General features: G+C 49.1%; 1 protein-coding gene across 2 annotated transcripts in view; it reads right to left on the bottom strand.

Moving 5' to 3' along the window:
* Positions 1-14,299, bottom strand: part of PSMD3 (proteasome (prosome, macropain) 26S subunit, non-ATPase, 3) — a 16,472-nt gene extending 2,173 nt beyond the window's left edge. For both annotated transcript variants that reach the window (XR_551169.1, XM_008582016.1), the window contains exons 1-10: positions 13,905-14,299; positions 10,265-10,455; positions 8,353-8,490; positions 7,316-7,452; positions 6,245-6,435; positions 5,981-6,084; positions 2,007-2,121; positions 1,788-1,907; positions 1,539-1,642; positions 1,103-1,258 (exon numbers count right to left, since the gene is read on the bottom strand). Coding sequence is in view for 1 of the 2 variants with exons in the window: in XM_008582016.1 (XP_008580238.1) it covers positions 1,103-1,258; positions 1,539-1,642; positions 1,788-1,907; positions 2,007-2,121; positions 5,981-6,084; positions 6,245-6,435; positions 7,316-7,452; positions 8,353-8,490; positions 10,265-10,455; positions 13,905-14,124 (1,476 nt within the window). In the remaining variant the exon portion in view is untranslated. The remainder of the gene's footprint in view (positions 1-1,102; positions 1,259-1,538; positions 1,643-1,787; positions 1,908-2,006; positions 2,122-5,980; positions 6,085-6,244; positions 6,436-7,315; positions 7,453-8,352; positions 8,491-10,264; positions 10,456-13,904) is intronic.
* Between the last annotated feature and the right edge of the window lie 1,294 nt (positions 14,300-15,593).

Here is a 15,593-nt window from a genome sequence, read left to right as displayed (position 1 = left end):
TAGTTGGGGGTTGGGGGTTGGGGTGGGGGGTGGGGGAGGTGAGGTGAGACACAGGGAGCAGACCGCCAAGGATCTTGTGGGTCGTGCTGAGTACAGCTTTGCCAGATTTTAAACAAGGAAGCAAAATCCCTGGTTTCCTGAGAGGAGACCACGAAAAACTACGGCAGCCAAATAGTAGCCCTACGGTTTATACAATTCAGACTTCACTAAGTGCCTTAGCACTGTGACTTCGTTTAATTTTATCAACCCTGTGAAGCGGGCAAGGGAGGTAATACAGGTTGAGTATCCCTTATTGAAAATGATCGGGACCAGAAGTGTTTCGGATTTTGGATTTTTTCGCATTTGGGAATATTTGCATGTTACCCTTGTGGGCCTGCTTGTGTGGGAGCATCTGGACAGGAGTGGAAAAGATACAAGGGTTCTTCAAAAACTTTGTGGAAAAACAGAATTAAAATACAAATCTTTCCATGAACTTTTTGAAGGCCCTTGTATATTGTGGCTGAAGGGGGCTTGGAGGGTATTCTTTCCCCTGGAGATGATAAATATACTGTGTTGGGTGCTTATGTGTTGACTGTGGCCTGTCACACGCGGCACTGGAGATGATAAATATACTGTGTTGGGTGCTTATGTGTTGACTGTGGCCTGTCACACGCGGGCAGGTGTGAACTACTCCACCTGTGGCACCACTTCAGCACTCAACAAGTTTTGGAGTTTGGAGCATTTGCATTTGGGATTTTCGAATTAGGGACGCTTAACCTATACCTGACTATCAGCTTCACAGATATGGAGAAACAGAGGTTCAGAAAAATTACTGACTCAAATTTGAAACCAAATCTAGAACTCTGCCCTCTGAATCCCTGTCTGGCCGTCCCTGGGGATGACATCCTTTAAAAGCAACGAGAAGGTACTGCAGTTCCACAAGCAATTGGCTGTGGAACCCTGGCAAAGTCCCCTCTCCCCTCTGGACCCCCCCACTCTGTTGTTACAGAGATGGGCTGGGAATGGGGCTACAAACCAAGCCGATCTTCTCTGGGGAAACCACGGGTACGGAGGGAGGGGCGTACTGCTGCCAAGCGTGGCCCTGCAGCCCAGGGCCCCTCACCTTGACCGACATGTTGTGGATATCTAGGCAGAAGGAGATGCGCTGGTGGAAGGCCAGCTGGGGCTCTCGGGTGGAATAGATGTCGATCATCTCCTTGGACTGGACATAACCCTTCTCGTGGTTGATGCTGGCCTCAATGACGCCATCGCGGATGGCCTGCAAGCCCCCAAAGGGAGGAAAGGCATACAAAACCCAGCTTCGATGTCCGAGAGTGCCCTGTCCCCTTCATCCCTTTGTCCTCCTTACACTGCCACATGCACATGCACACTCCATGTCTCTGGCAACTCCAGGCTTCCTGGCGAACAACTGGCCCTTCCTTAAAAGACTACGCCACTGCTTCATCTATTCCCCTGTGGCCAATCTCCTCTCATGCCCACCCCTGAAATAGGCAGGAAGGTGACAGTCTGGGCCACTGTGGTTCCTGAGCCAGCCCCACCTTGGCAACAATGAATTCTGCATCTTCTGGGCTATCCAGCTGCAGCTTCTGAGCGATGTCAGCCAGGGAGATTCGGGAATAGGAGAGGCTGATCATGCGTACACCTGGGAGAGGAAGGAGCAGTGGAGTGGGCAGGGTGGGCACAGACCCTTCACCCACCCGTGTACACCCACAAGGTTGGCTCCGTCCCTTGGAGAAGCCTAGTCTGCGTCCTGCTCCTCCAGTAGCCCCTCTGACCCTGATCCACACCTGTCTTGATCACGTTGTGTCGCAGTCGGATAATTAGGGTGTAGGTTCCATCTGCCTGAAACTTCTCCCCAAACTGATCGAGGACCTGGTTGAACTTGGCTAGGTTTCCTGTCCTGACAGCTGCAGGGTGGACAGGAGTGGATTAGATGACGCAAACGGGCTCACGCACCAGAGGCCACACTGGAAGAGGACTGGTAGGCTCTGGGGAACCCGTCTCACCTTGGGTCAGAAGGAAGTAGGGCGTGAGCGAGCGCTTGAGGGAGGGCTGTCGGAACTGCAGCCGGTCTGGGATCTCCCCCAGCAACAGCTCCACCACAATAAGAAGCTTGTGCACCTGGACAGAGGGTGACACAGGACACGCTGAGCAGGGAGCCCCACTGGTGGAAGAAGAAAATGAAGTGGGGCTTCACTTCAGTCACACATACTGGGAAACAGGGAAAGGTAGCACTGTGGTTAGGTCCACAGAGAGGGGAAAAGCCCGAGAGCCTGTGCCAGGCACAGAATTGAAGCTCTGCTTTGGAGTCAGGCACTGGGAACACCTGACCCTTTGGCCGCACCAAGCCCTCAGCTTAATTTCTTCTGACCAACCACTGCTCTGAAATGGCCATGCTCTAAAGAGGCCAGACGGGCAGGTTCTGTAGCTCAGAAATGGCAGGGAGCAGGGCCCAGAGGTCTAGGGAATGGAATGTGAGTCGGCCAAAGATGCTGATCAGGGAAGGGGGTCGATCCTGGAGGAGAGAGGTGAGCACCGCATAAAACTAGTCACCCGGGCGGAGGCAGCAGCACAGGAAGGGCCTGGCAGAACCTCAGTGAATGAGCAGAGTGCATGGACGTGAAGGCTGGCTGGAAAGCCAGGCCTTCCTCCTCCATAAAACCATCAAGTATTTCTGAATAGTGCCCACCGATTCAGCACCGTGCAAGGAAACTGCAGGAGAGGGGACAATGTCCTACCAAACAGGAGGAACAGGAACAGAGATAGTTAAATCACAGCAAGTGTTACAGGAGAGGTGAAGGGTTAAAATGGGTGGCGTATGATCATGCCCACGTCTGGGCAAAGACTCTTCACCCTCCACATATACCACGAGGTTGCTCTGTCCCTTGGAGTAATCCATGTATGATGGGAAATCCAAGGAAATGGCAGAATTTAATAAGTGCCTTAAGGATCCTCACAAAGCAGAAAAAGAAAGGAGATGTTCCAGTCAAGGGAACAGATTAAAAAAGCAGGAAAGTGGGGACACACTGGAGGGCACACAAGGGGCTCTCCAGGGAGATATGGTTGGGACCACAGTCTGGGAACGTGCCACTCCCAGTGCCAGGCTCAACAGCTGAGTGTGCAGACAGAATGCAAGGAAACGCTGAGCAATTGAGTCCTTAGTTTCCTCATCCCTAGAATGGGCACAGTAATAACAACAATAAACCTGGCCTGTCGTCCTCACAAGACTGCTGATCCTGCTGGACAGGCAACAAGGAGTAAGGGAAGCTTTCCGGGCAAGGGAGAGCCAGGCCTGGGACCCTTCTTAGTTAGGTATTAGCAATTCAGCTGGGTTGGGGGAGGTGAAGATCAGGACCAGTCAGAAGGTCCAGAAATATTAGTGGCTTGAACAAGGGCGATATCAAAGAGTGGGCAAATACAAAAGACATGGAGACAAATGAACAGACAACTTATTGATGGGGAAGGAGGAGTGTGGGGTTGTTAGAGATGACCCCAAGGCTCCCATCCGGCTCTGGAAAGCAGGGGAAGGAATGTTAAGGGGCTAAGAGGGGTTTGTCTGGGACAAGCTGAATTCGAGGAGTCAGGGGGTATCTGTATAGAGGTGGGGGATCTGGACCTGTAGGTCTGGTGTTCACGAGAGGGGTCAGAGCTAGGGTTATGGTTGAACTGTGTCCCCCTACCCTCCCAAATTCCTATGTTGAAGCCCGACCCCCAGTACCTCAGAATATGACTGTACTTGGAGATAAGGCCTTTACAGAGGTAACCAAGGTAAAATGAGGACATATGGGGGGGCCCTAAGCCAGTACGACTGGGGTCTTCATAGGAGGAAGCAGGACACAGACACACAGAGGGAAGACCATGCGAAGGTGCTGGAAGAAGACAGCCATCTGCAAGCAGAGAGGCCCTCAGAAGAAATCGACTGTGCCACCACCTGGAACCCGGACTGCTCTCCAGAACTGTCACGAAATAAACTTCTGTTGTTAAAGCCACCAAGTCTGTGGTGCCTTGTTATGGCAGCCCAAGCAAAGTAACACAAGCAGTGATTGCTGTGCTGAAGCATCACGGAGGTGAGGGCTGAAGCTATAAAAGCAAACAACATTGCCCAAGGAGAGAGTGTGGATTTTACTACGGACAGATAAACTTTAAAGTGTTCTGCTGAGGTGGGAGAAAGACCAGAGAAAGAGAACACTGGAGTGAGGTGTTTGGCCAGTGGACTGCTGGTGAGGGAGCTTGGAGAAAGATGGAATGGCTGCTTGGGAGGGGAAGAAGCAGGGATGGGGGAACTTTCTGCCTGGAGACCCTTTAGCAAATAGCTGGTGGGCCAAGCCAGGCCTTGGAAGAGATAGGAAGGAATGAGACACAGAACACGGGTAGAGAAGCTAGCTTGAAGTGAAAACGCGGAGAATGGAGAGAGAGAGACACTCAGGTGTAAGGTGGAGAGAAGGCAGCTGCAGTCATGAGTGCTGGGCGGCCGTCGTCTCCTCTGAAGCGGAAGGCCCCCGGCCTCCCTACGCACAGTGTGGTCCCTGCACCAGCAGCACCGCATCACCGGGCGCCTGAGAGAAACGCAGACTCACAGACTCAGCCTCCGTAGCTTAACACGACACTCAGGTGACACGCATGCTCACTCAGTAAGCGGGCAGCACGGGGTGGGGGGCAGAGGGCGGGCGCCTGAGAGAAACGCAGACTCACAGACTCAGCCTCCGTAGCTTAACATGACACTCAGGTGACACGCATGCTCACTCAGTAAGCGGGCAGCACGGGGTGGGGGGCAGAGGGAGGAAGGCCTGGAGAGGCTGGTCACGGGCCCTCTCCCAAACACGCATTTGTTCCCACTTTCCACCTTCCCAGGGCTCCCTCGCCAACTGTGCACTGGCCACAGACCTCACTCCAGCCTCTCCTCCCACCAGCTGGCTCCACGACAGAAAACTCTGACACCTTATACAGCCACAACAAAATCTCGTTTGAAAGCACCGCTTTACCCCACAAAGCTTCTTCCCTGATATGACACATTCTATGTTAACTATCTACAATTTTAGTGATTTTTAAAAGAAACTTTAGTGTGTTCTATATTGTAAGCAATCTAACATGTTGCTCATATTCCCCATGTGTCTAAAACGCCCTTCCTTTCTGTGAAAATTCTACTCTTCTTTCAAAAACCAGCTTAAATTTTAGCTTTTTCTTTAAGATTTCTTTAACTATCTGACCAAAAACAAACCTGCCTTTCTCTGACCTTGTGAACAGAAACAAAGTGAATCTCGCAGTACACTGACCTAATCACTGCATGTTTTCATCCTGTTCCCTATCCAGGGCACGCAGAGGTGGATGTCATATAAAGGCAGGAGCAGAGGTTTGCAGCTGGGAACACGGGGTCCGAATTCTGACTACGGGGCTCTGTGACTTACACAGGCCCTCAAGCCTTTCTGAGTCTTTATCAACATTCTTTATCTATCTCTTCGAAATACTGTCTCTAAGAAATACCATTTCTTATCCTTCTTTCATAACCCTCAAGGTGCCTAATACCAAGGCCAATGATCCAAAAAAGCCTTGGTGACTGGCAGCTCTTAGGTGGTCTAGGTTTATCTCTACTTGAGCCACTCAGCCTTATGGAGATTTTTGGGGTTTCTTGGCTACAGACAACACTGTTCCCAAATGGGTATGTGAGGGACCAGGTGAGGGTCTGGAGTACATCTACACAAGCCAGGCCCATGCCTGGAATGACTGTCAGGAGTGCTGGGGAATCAGGAATATCCTAAACCCATCGCCCAAGGAGAATCTTCTGAATAAACTGTCAAAGGTGCAGTGTCTGCTTAATATGCTCTGAAAAATGACACCTACCACCCATCACGGGAAGCAACCTTTTGGATAATGAAGATTAAGCACGCCTCCCCTGGACCCTTCCACACGGGAAACTGAACTGCAGAACTGCAGTGCTATGGGGTGAGCAAGAGGCAAGTGGACGATGGTGATCTGGGCTCACCGTCTGTTTGAAGCCGACCGCTGTGTGCTGAGGGGCCTTGCGAAGGGCATTGGTCATGGTTCTCCGGGCCTCTGAGTACTCCAGCTGGATGGCTTTGATTCGCCCTGGGCGTGGAGGAAAAGGAGAGTGGATCCAGAGAGTGGCGCCATCCACCCCCTGGCAGACCAGAGTGCCGGATGGGCCTCCGACGCATCACCCCTTAGAAAACTTGCACCAAGTGAGCCAGAGACACCTCCTGCTCTGTGGCTGGGCCCTTCTGCTCACCTGTGTAGTAGAGGTACCTTGCCCACTCGTTGTTGTTGGCCTGCTCAGGGAACACGGACTTGGACACCAGCTTCTCTGCCTGGTCATACAGGCTGTAGTGTAGGTAGTTCCGCAGCAGGAGGTTCAGCAGGGTGGCCTGACCGTCTGCGTCGTGCCGAAGGGTGGCTGTCCGGAGCCGAGCATGCAAGAAGCTTCAAGAAAGGTAACAACTCTGTGAACTGCCTTTGACGTGTGATACAAAGTGCTTTTCTTGTTACTCACTGAATATCCACCTACGACTGACTGTCTACGGTGTGAAGCACTATTCTAGGTGCACAAAAATGACAAAACCCGCTCTCAGGGAACTTACTTGCTAGTGGGGGAGACAGACGATGATCACGGTAAGATTTTCCGTAGCCTGACCAATGTGGTGAGGGCTAGGAAGAATCACGGTTAAGTGCAGCGGGGACGCAGGGGACGAGGAGGATGGGGTTATGATTTTAAATAGTTTGCTTATTGCAGGACTCACTGAGAAGGTAACAAATAAACAAAAGCCTGAAGGAGGTAGGCAGAAGAGTGTTCTCAGCAGAAGGGAGAGCCAGTACAAAGGCTCTGAGGGAGAGTGTGCCCAGCACGTCCAAGGAAGAGCAGGAGGCCCGCAGGGCTGAGAGGAGCAAGTCAGAGCAGGTCGTAAGGGGCAGACATGTCTGTCGGGCCTTATAACCTATGGCTGAGGACTTTGGCTTTTCCTTGAGGGAAATGGGGAGCCACTGCAGGTTTTGAGCAGAGGAGTAAAATGTTTTCCAGCCTGCCCCTCCATCCCTAACCCCACTCAATCCTCCCTTGATGTGGGGTGAAGGGAAGAGCCTGGGGACAGTTCTGAACCAGCACAGTGGTTATCATTTTTTCATCTAGAATCGGTCTGTCCCAGACCCCTCACTTGGCTCAGGGCACGGTAAGCACTGCCCCATTTCTTGCTGGGCACTTTACATCTATCAGCTCATCGCCCTCTGCAAGTCCTCAACCCTGTGGTAGTGACTGGGCAAGTCTCTGACCCCAAGGGCCCCAAGTGAGACCCTTGGCCGCCTGTACCTGCGCACCACATCCAGCTTGTCCAAGAACTCATAGACCCGGGCGTGATAATAATAACACTTTGCAGCCACAAGATCTAGGGCCCGGCGGTTCTGAGTACTGATCTTCTGCATCAGGTCATCAGAGATTTTCTGTGCCTAGGGAGGAAGCCAAAAGAGAATCAAGTGGCAGTTCCTCAAAAGGTTAAACATTAAGTTATCATATGAGCCAGCAATTCCCCTCCTAGGTTATACACCAACCTATATGAGAGAATGGGTACCATAAGTTCACACAAAAACTTATAACAAATGTTCGTAACACATTATTCATAATAACCAGAAAGCGGAAACCACCCAAGTGTTCATCAGCTGATGAACAGGAAAACAAAATTTGGCATATCCATACAACGGAATATTACTCAGCCACAAAAAGGAATAAAGCACTGATACCTGCTATAACATGGATGGATCTTAAAAACATTATGCTAAGTGAAAGAAGCCAACACAAAAGGCTTTGGGATATTGTATAATCCCATTTATATGAAATGTCCAGAACAGGCAAAGCCTCTATAGAGACAGAGGCAGATTAGTAGTTGCCAGGGGCTTGGGTTGAAGGGAGAATGGGGAGTGACCACTAATAGGTGCGGCACTTCTTTGAGTGGTGGAAATGTTCTGGAATTAGTGGCGACAGTTAAACAACTTTGTGAAGACAGCAAACCCTTGAATGACGCAGGTTTGAACTGTGCAGGTTCACTTATACACTGATATTTTAAAAATAAATATACTGGAAAATTTTTGGTTAAGTATGTCATGAATGTCCCAAAAGAATCCACTACCCAGACAGTTATCGTACCCCAGACAGGTACAGAACGACCACTGCCAGCCCTTTCCCTGGGTGCCCAGAGCAGGAGCTGAGGGGGCCTCCCTGGATGTGGGGTCAAGTGCATCGTCTGGGGGATGTTCTTGAGAACCCAGTGATTATCTCCACTTCCTCACTCTGGACAATCTCCCCCATCGACCCCAAGCAGTCCTTCATCGCTCTCCCTGCGTCCTGGATACCTCTCTGTAGCGCTTGCTGTTCATCAGGAAGATGACCGTGAGGAGCTGGAGGTAGGCTTCCACCTCAGGCAGGAGCGGCGCCGACGCAGCTTTTCCTGTCCGGGGACGGAACTGTAAATCGGCTTCTGTGTCCATGGGCTAGGGGAGGACAGGAATTACCATGGAAAAGCTCCGTCAGGTCAACCAACCAAGAATTAACTGAGCACCCACTGCGTATCTCAACGTATATTTATTGTCCACTATGTGCCATGATCTTGCTAGGTGCTGGGGATACAAAAATAAAGATGACATAGTCTCTTTCCCAAGGAAGTCAAGGAGGCTGGCAATACAATGACATACAATAAAGTACTGCAGGAGTGTGACTGACTACTTTACAGAATATAATGGGGACAAATGATAATGGAAGAAACTCTCAAAGAGCCTACGATCTAAGCAGAGAGATTAAACCGCCGCACCTGCAACCACTGCAAATCCTATCAGACAGGGTTCAATGAAGTGACATAATTCTAGAAATGAAATCAGGAATGATAAGAGCAAAAAACTGTTTTTTGCGGGAACAAAGGAAATTTGAGGGAAACTGACATACACACAGTACTTATTTTCAGATCTAGTCACTGAAACTGGAAGAAATAATGCATAATAGTCTCAAAAATAATCATGTTTGGTGAATTCAGGGATGTGAAGGTTAGAAAACATTCCAGGTAGGATTGGGGGAGGTCACGTTTTTCCCCTTTCTCAGACAACTCTTCACTGTTCTACCTCCAGAGATTTTCTGAGTTTTCACATCTATGGAACAGGGACTACATAGGACTTCAGGGAGTTGCAGGCAGCTGGAAAGTCAATGAGGTTTGGAATGGCTGAGACCTGGACTGTGCTGTCAATGATGAGGGGGATTTTACAGCTACAAAGGAGAAGGAGAGGTCTCTCCTGGCATGGAAACTGGCATTAAACTGATTTCATCAGCATTCATTAGGTGATAGGCCCTGCTGTAAGAGTTTGGTATACACTCTTCCTTTCCCCCAATCTAGTCATCACATTTATTTATTTTTATTTATTATTATTATTATTATTATTTTGTTTTTTTGTCTTTTTCTGTGTCCGGCAACGGATCGCAACCCTCAGTGTCGCCCCCGTACCGGACCAGGACCGGCAACGGGACCGCAACCCTCGGTGTTGCCCCTGCGCCTCGCTCAGTCAGTGAGCGGGAACCAGTCTGTATGTGGGATCCGAACCCTCGGCGGGAGCGCCGCCGCGCTTCCCAAGCGGCGCACTATCGCAGTGCGCCACCGGGCTGGCCCGATTTATTATTTTTTTTAAAGATGACCAGTAAGGGGATCTTAACTCTTGACTTGGTGTTGTCAGCACCACGCTCAGCCAGTGAGCGAACCGGCCATCCCCATGTGGGATCCGAACCCGGGGCCCTGGTGTTATCAGCACCGCACTCTCCCAAGTGAGCCATGGGCCGGCCCTAGTCATCACATTTAACAAATGACAAAAATGAGCCACCAGGAGGTTAAGTGACTTGCCCGAGTCCCACAGGCACGAACTGGTAGAATTTGGATTCAAATTCAACTCTACCTCCAAAGCCTGTGTTCTTACCCACTGTTCTACACTTTCTTTATGGTGAAGCTTTGGAGGCAAAGAGGTAGCGGCATCTTCTCCTAGGACAACAGAGATGTCAACCAGCTGGAGGAGAGGGTATGTCTAATTCCCTGACTTGGAAGAATGACAGGCAGGGCAGAAGGATAGTTCCCGTGTTACTGGGCAAATGGGTATTAACATGGGCTGCTCTGGCTTCACTCCTCATGCTATAGCAGCTGATAAGACAGGCAGGTCTTCAGGATGGGAGGCAATTACATCCTGAAGGTCTGAGGCCAAGCCTGCACCCTTTAAGATGGCCTAGCCCACTCACCTCTTCCAGGAAGGATAGCAAGAAGTCTCGAGTGGCATTATTTGAGGTGAAGAAGCCATGCACAGCCTTATACAAAACATAGTGGTTGAGGCGCCGTGACGTGGAAGGTAGCATTCGCAGGGCCCTCAGCACGAATCTCGGCTCCTTGCCCGAAACGGCCTTCTCCAGCTGTTTCACGTGCTCTTTGATGTCTGTAGAGAACCAGAGGAGAAAAAAATGTTACTTCCAACTCCTCCTACTCCCCCACTACTCCAGGCAAGCAGTTCTAGGGAGCCTCTTACGAAGGGGTAAGAATGTGGCCAATCACCTTTTTTGCCCTTTGATTTTAAGACAAATGAAGAGACAAGGAAAAATATAGCTGGGAGAGGGGATGGGGTAGATGGTAACAGGAAGAAAAGGAAAAACAAGAAACACATGGAGATTTATCATATCTCAAAATAGGAAAAGACTTTCTGGGCTGGCCCGGTGGTGCTCTCGGTAGAGGGTGGTGCTCCCGTCGAGGATTCGTATCCCACATAGAGACCGGTCCGCTCACTGGTTGAGTGCGGTGCGGGAGCGACACCGATGGTTGCGATCCCATTGCCGGTCACGAAAAAAGACAAAAAGGAAAAAAAAAAAAAAGGAAAAGACTTTCTAAATGTAAACAATGGGACAAGTCACACACACACAAGGCTGATGAACATGACTTCATAGGAAAACTTTCTGAATAACTGTGTAAAGAAAAGAAAAATACTTGCAGCATATGTGACCAAAAATTCTCAATTAATTAATTAATTATATTTGGCAGCTGGCAGGTAGGAGGATCTGAACCCATGACCTTGGTATTATCTACACAGTGCTCTAACCAGCTAAGCAAACTGGCCAGCCTCGAAGATTCATTGTTGAATTTGAGATTCCCAACTTCCCTGATTTCTTTTAGGGAGGAGAGAACTTATCTGACAAAGTGAGCTAAGCCTTTCCACTTAATAGCATGTTTAACTGGAAGTGTACAGCCTGCTTTGTATGTCAAGAAGATACATGAGCATGCTGTGGATACATGTAAATTGTAGTCCAAGTAAGACACTTTGCCAAGTTTCCTCCATACTGAATTCACCTTTTTCTCAAAATTTTAAAATTCAGACTTCAGCATTTGCACTCAGGAGGGTTTTATTCCAACACGAGCTCTTGTGCTCTACCTAGATCTAATTTATATAGTGAGTCAAGAGGTAGAATAAATGCTCCCACATAGCCTTTCTTTTCCTTTTTTCTCCCCTGTAGGTGTCAGTTGAGTTCTCATTTAGGTTTGTGACATGGCTATTTACTAGTTGTAAAGTTCTGCATTTGTTCTTAAGCACCATCGTTGTAAGGTGGTGTTTCCTAAACTTACCCTGATACAGTTTTACCATTATTGAATCTGAGATTGTCAACGTCTCTGATTTCTTTTAGGTAGGAGAGAACTTATCTGACAAAGTGAGCTAAGCCCTTCCACTTAAAAAAAAAAAAAAAAATTCGTTGTTTTATTCTACAAAGAGCTTGTATAAATGGTTAAGAGAAACTATATTGCTACAATTCCAAAATAAAAATGGACACAAACCGACCTACACAAAAGAGAAAAGATAAAGAGCCAGCAAACAAAAAATATATTTCACTAGTATTTGAATAATTGTAAATGAAAACATTTTTAAACTACCAAATAGCAACAATTAAAAAATTATAACATAGAGTACAGTGAAAAGGATATTTCTGCTGGTATAATGTAAATCAGTACAGTTTTTCTGAACAATATCTATCAAAAATCTTAAAAATGTGCACCCTTTTTGACCTTTGACTGGGATCTATACTGAATTGTATATGCAGATTAAAAAACTTGGGCACAAAGATGATTGTTGCAAAGCTATTTATAAGAGCAAAAAATTAGAAACAGTTTAAATGTCCAGCAATAAGGGAATGCAATCAATTGGTTCTCAGTCACCTTTGTATATCCAGCACTTAGCACAGGGTGCCTGGGCCACATTAATGATATAATAATAACCAGATATTTGTGGAAGGTTTACTGTGTGTCTGCCACGTGCTAGGCACAGTTCTAAGCATTTTAATGTTCACAACAACCCAATAAAGTAGATACTATTACTATCATTTATACAGATGAGGAAACTAATTCCAGGGCTTGTACTTTTTTTTTTTTTTGGCGTCTGGTGGGTCAAGGGAGCCTTAACCACGCTATAAGGTATTCAATAAATGTTTCTGGAATTAAATCTTGATTATGCTTGGTAAAGGGACATGAAAATCCACTACATTGATTGTATATTGATAAATTTTAAAAAATTAAAAAATAAAAGCAAAAACAAAACAAAATAAAATAATAAATAAATCTTGATTATGTTTATGGATATGTGAAATGAAAACACAAAATATAAAATTATCTGTATTGAGTTACACCTTGATTCAAATGGCATATATAACTTGCTCTCAGTTATAGGAGAGCAACTCAAAACTTCATAGGGAAAAATGTTAACCATGGTTGGTCTTTCCCCCCCTACTTTAGACTTATACTTTCCAAAATTTCTACAATGAACATGAATTACAACAAGAAAATGGAGTGTTTGTAATAAACATACCTGGTAGGTAATGCTGAGTGGCACCTCTGCCACTGGCTATTTTATTTTAGGTAAAAGAATCTCTATTAGATTTACAGTAGGAGCTCAATTTACAGTAGGAGCTGATGCAGTCAACAACATCATATCCTCAAAAGCATTATCCAGGAGCAAAACTCTGCTTATTTCAATGTTTTTGAGCTAGTTTCTCATGTTAAATAAAAAGAAAACCCAGTAAGTTGTTTGGTCCCGCTGGATCCAGAACCAGGAAAATAGCACCAGGATCACAGTGGGAAGCTCTGACTACCCACTCTAAACGTGAACAAGAAGCTCTCAGTGGGAAAACGTAAACTTGGAGGAACAAGAGGACTATAGGGCACTGGGAACAGAAACCTAGAAGAAAAGAAACGAGGGTAATGATATACAGGAATTTAGCCCCAAAGTGAGTATTATGAACTCAGATAAGGACGACCCCTGAGCAGCTGACAGTGTGCATGTGTTTAAACCCTTTAGAAACAGAATGCGAGTAAGAACCTGAAGGGTGAGAAGAGCGACGGGACCGCCTGGGCACTTCAACTAGAGAAGGAAGGAAGTAAGATACTAGTTAGAAATGGTTCTTTTAGGGGGGTCTGCAAAGGCGGCTAGGACAACAGAAACCTTCTGCACCTTCTTAAAACTCAGGGATCAATGTCCTGTGTCGTCCCGGCCCAATTTACACACATAAATACGAACACTGGTTTCTAGGAGGATCAATCATATATTGGGGGAGCTAGAATCAGCTGGGTGGGATGTAAATGGAGAGGGGAGGACTTAGAAGAGAGAGTCCCCAGACCCAGTGAGACCTAGACCTAGATGCAACCCCAGGTGGGGGGCTGGGGGATGTGAGGGGGGTAGTCCCCAGCATGAAGAGAAGGTTCAGTCATTGAGGCTGGGATCGGGAGTGTCAGGACAGTGGGGGCAGGCACTTGAGGGTGACCCCCAAGGAACCAGGGGTAGTGGAGGCTGAGGATGGGGTCTCAGGGAGAAGCCGGATCACCAGAGTCACTGTCACCCGTGATCTCTCGTACCCTCCAAGGTGACGGTGTCCACTTCTCGCTGGGAGTGCTCAGCCGCCGCTGCCGTCGCCTTGCCGTCTGCCTCCCCCGTTGACCCGCCACCCGCTGTCGCCTCTTCTTTCATCTCCACATCCTGGGGAGCCGGGGGCGGTGGTGGTTCTTGTTCGTCTCCGCCAGGCGGTGGCTTCGCCTTGTCCGCGCCGCGGCGCCGCGCCGAGCCCTCCTGCTTCATGGCGCCCGGGGTCGCGGCCTAGTCCGGGGACGGAGGCCGGGACCTCGCGTGAACCCTCGTGCCACGGACCAGGAACCGAGACGGGCCTGCACGCGAGAGCGGCTCGCGTCGGGCCGCACGATGACGGAGCAGCTGCAAACCCCTTCCCGGCGCTGGGCCTTCTGGGAAATGCCAGGCGCGGCGGGTCGATGGCCGAGTTACAGGAGAAAGATATCAACAGCCGACGCGCAGGATGGAGGAGGATCTTCGAGGAAAGAGAGGGGAGGAGCCTGTGGAGGTTTGTGGCGTTCTCTGCGGAGGACGTCAGCGGGCTGATCAGGTCCCTCTCGAGTGCATTTCTGTGGGTGTCCACGAGAGGTCTCCTCGGGACTCTGAGCATCCCCACCGGCGTGGAGCGGGTAGGACCTATCCGAGCGCAGGGCAAGATGACGTCGCGAGTTGCCGGGCGGGCTTTGCACCCTAGCGCTCTTAATTGGTCCCCGGCCGGGGTCGCCTTAATGTGTCCCCCGGCGGTCCGCCTGGCGGGTGCTCAGCGGCTGCCCGGTGCGTCCGGCGCGAGAGGAGAAAAGAAGGCTGCGAGGGTGGGGCGTGGAGCTAGACTGTTGGGTCTAAACTAAACGGAACTGGAGAGTAGAAAGAATCCTGGGGGATCTGGACGTCCTGTCGGAGTTTAGTTTAGTGCTGAAGACAAGACGTAAAATCTCTGCGGCCTGCGGGCGCGGACGGGGGAGGGTGCACTGGTGCGACATCACTCCCGTTTAATAAGAGGGTGGGGGTCCGCCCTGTGTGCGGCCCAGGGCTAGCACGTGGTGCGTGTGAGAGACTCGGCTCATACATAGTCCACGGGGAGTGAGACGGTGCAGGTGACGGGACACTCGGCTCTGGCCGCGGTGTATTGAGAGAGCAGAGGAAAGAGGGTGGAGGCGCCTGTTGCCAGAGGCCTCAGGGGGCTGGGTGAGCGGGCCTTCAGGCATCCAGACAGGTCCTGCTGTGAAACGGTGAACAGCAACGGTGTACCTAAGGGGAAGGACCGTGGACAAGGACTCCCGCAGTGATTCTGCAGGACAGGTGAAGCCAGGAACAAAATACAGGTCCCAATTGCTTAAGATGCAAAACAAAAACTTCCTCCCTATCTTGGAAAGTTTGTCTCATCCATAGAAGGAAGTTCTGAGTTTTAGACCGTGGGCGGATCCTATAAAATAACCTAGCCCTGTGTAAAGACCTAGAGGACAGAGAATATGTTCTGACCATATCCTCCTTCATATCTGTGTATAAAAGGATCTCCTACATATCGCTTGTGACCTCCTTTTTGTACTGTTGCAGCAAGTGGTTCCTTGCATTAAACAGCCACTTGCTAAATGGAGAAATGTGTGCTCCACCTTTGGGGAACATGCCTTGACCAATTCCTCCCTAACTGTCCTCTCACCCCCAGGGCTGGGGGATGGATAAACAGGACTATCAACTCATCA

This window comes from Galeopterus variegatus, unplaced genomic scaffold (assembly GCF_000696425.1).
Source record: "Galeopterus variegatus unplaced genomic scaffold, G_variegatus-3.0.2 Scaffold2504, whole genome shotgun sequence".
In the NCBI taxonomy this organism is placed as follows: Eukaryota; Metazoa; Chordata; class Mammalia; order Dermoptera; family Cynocephalidae; genus Galeopterus; species Galeopterus variegatus.
This window is presented reverse-complemented; position numbering and strand designations above follow the sequence as displayed.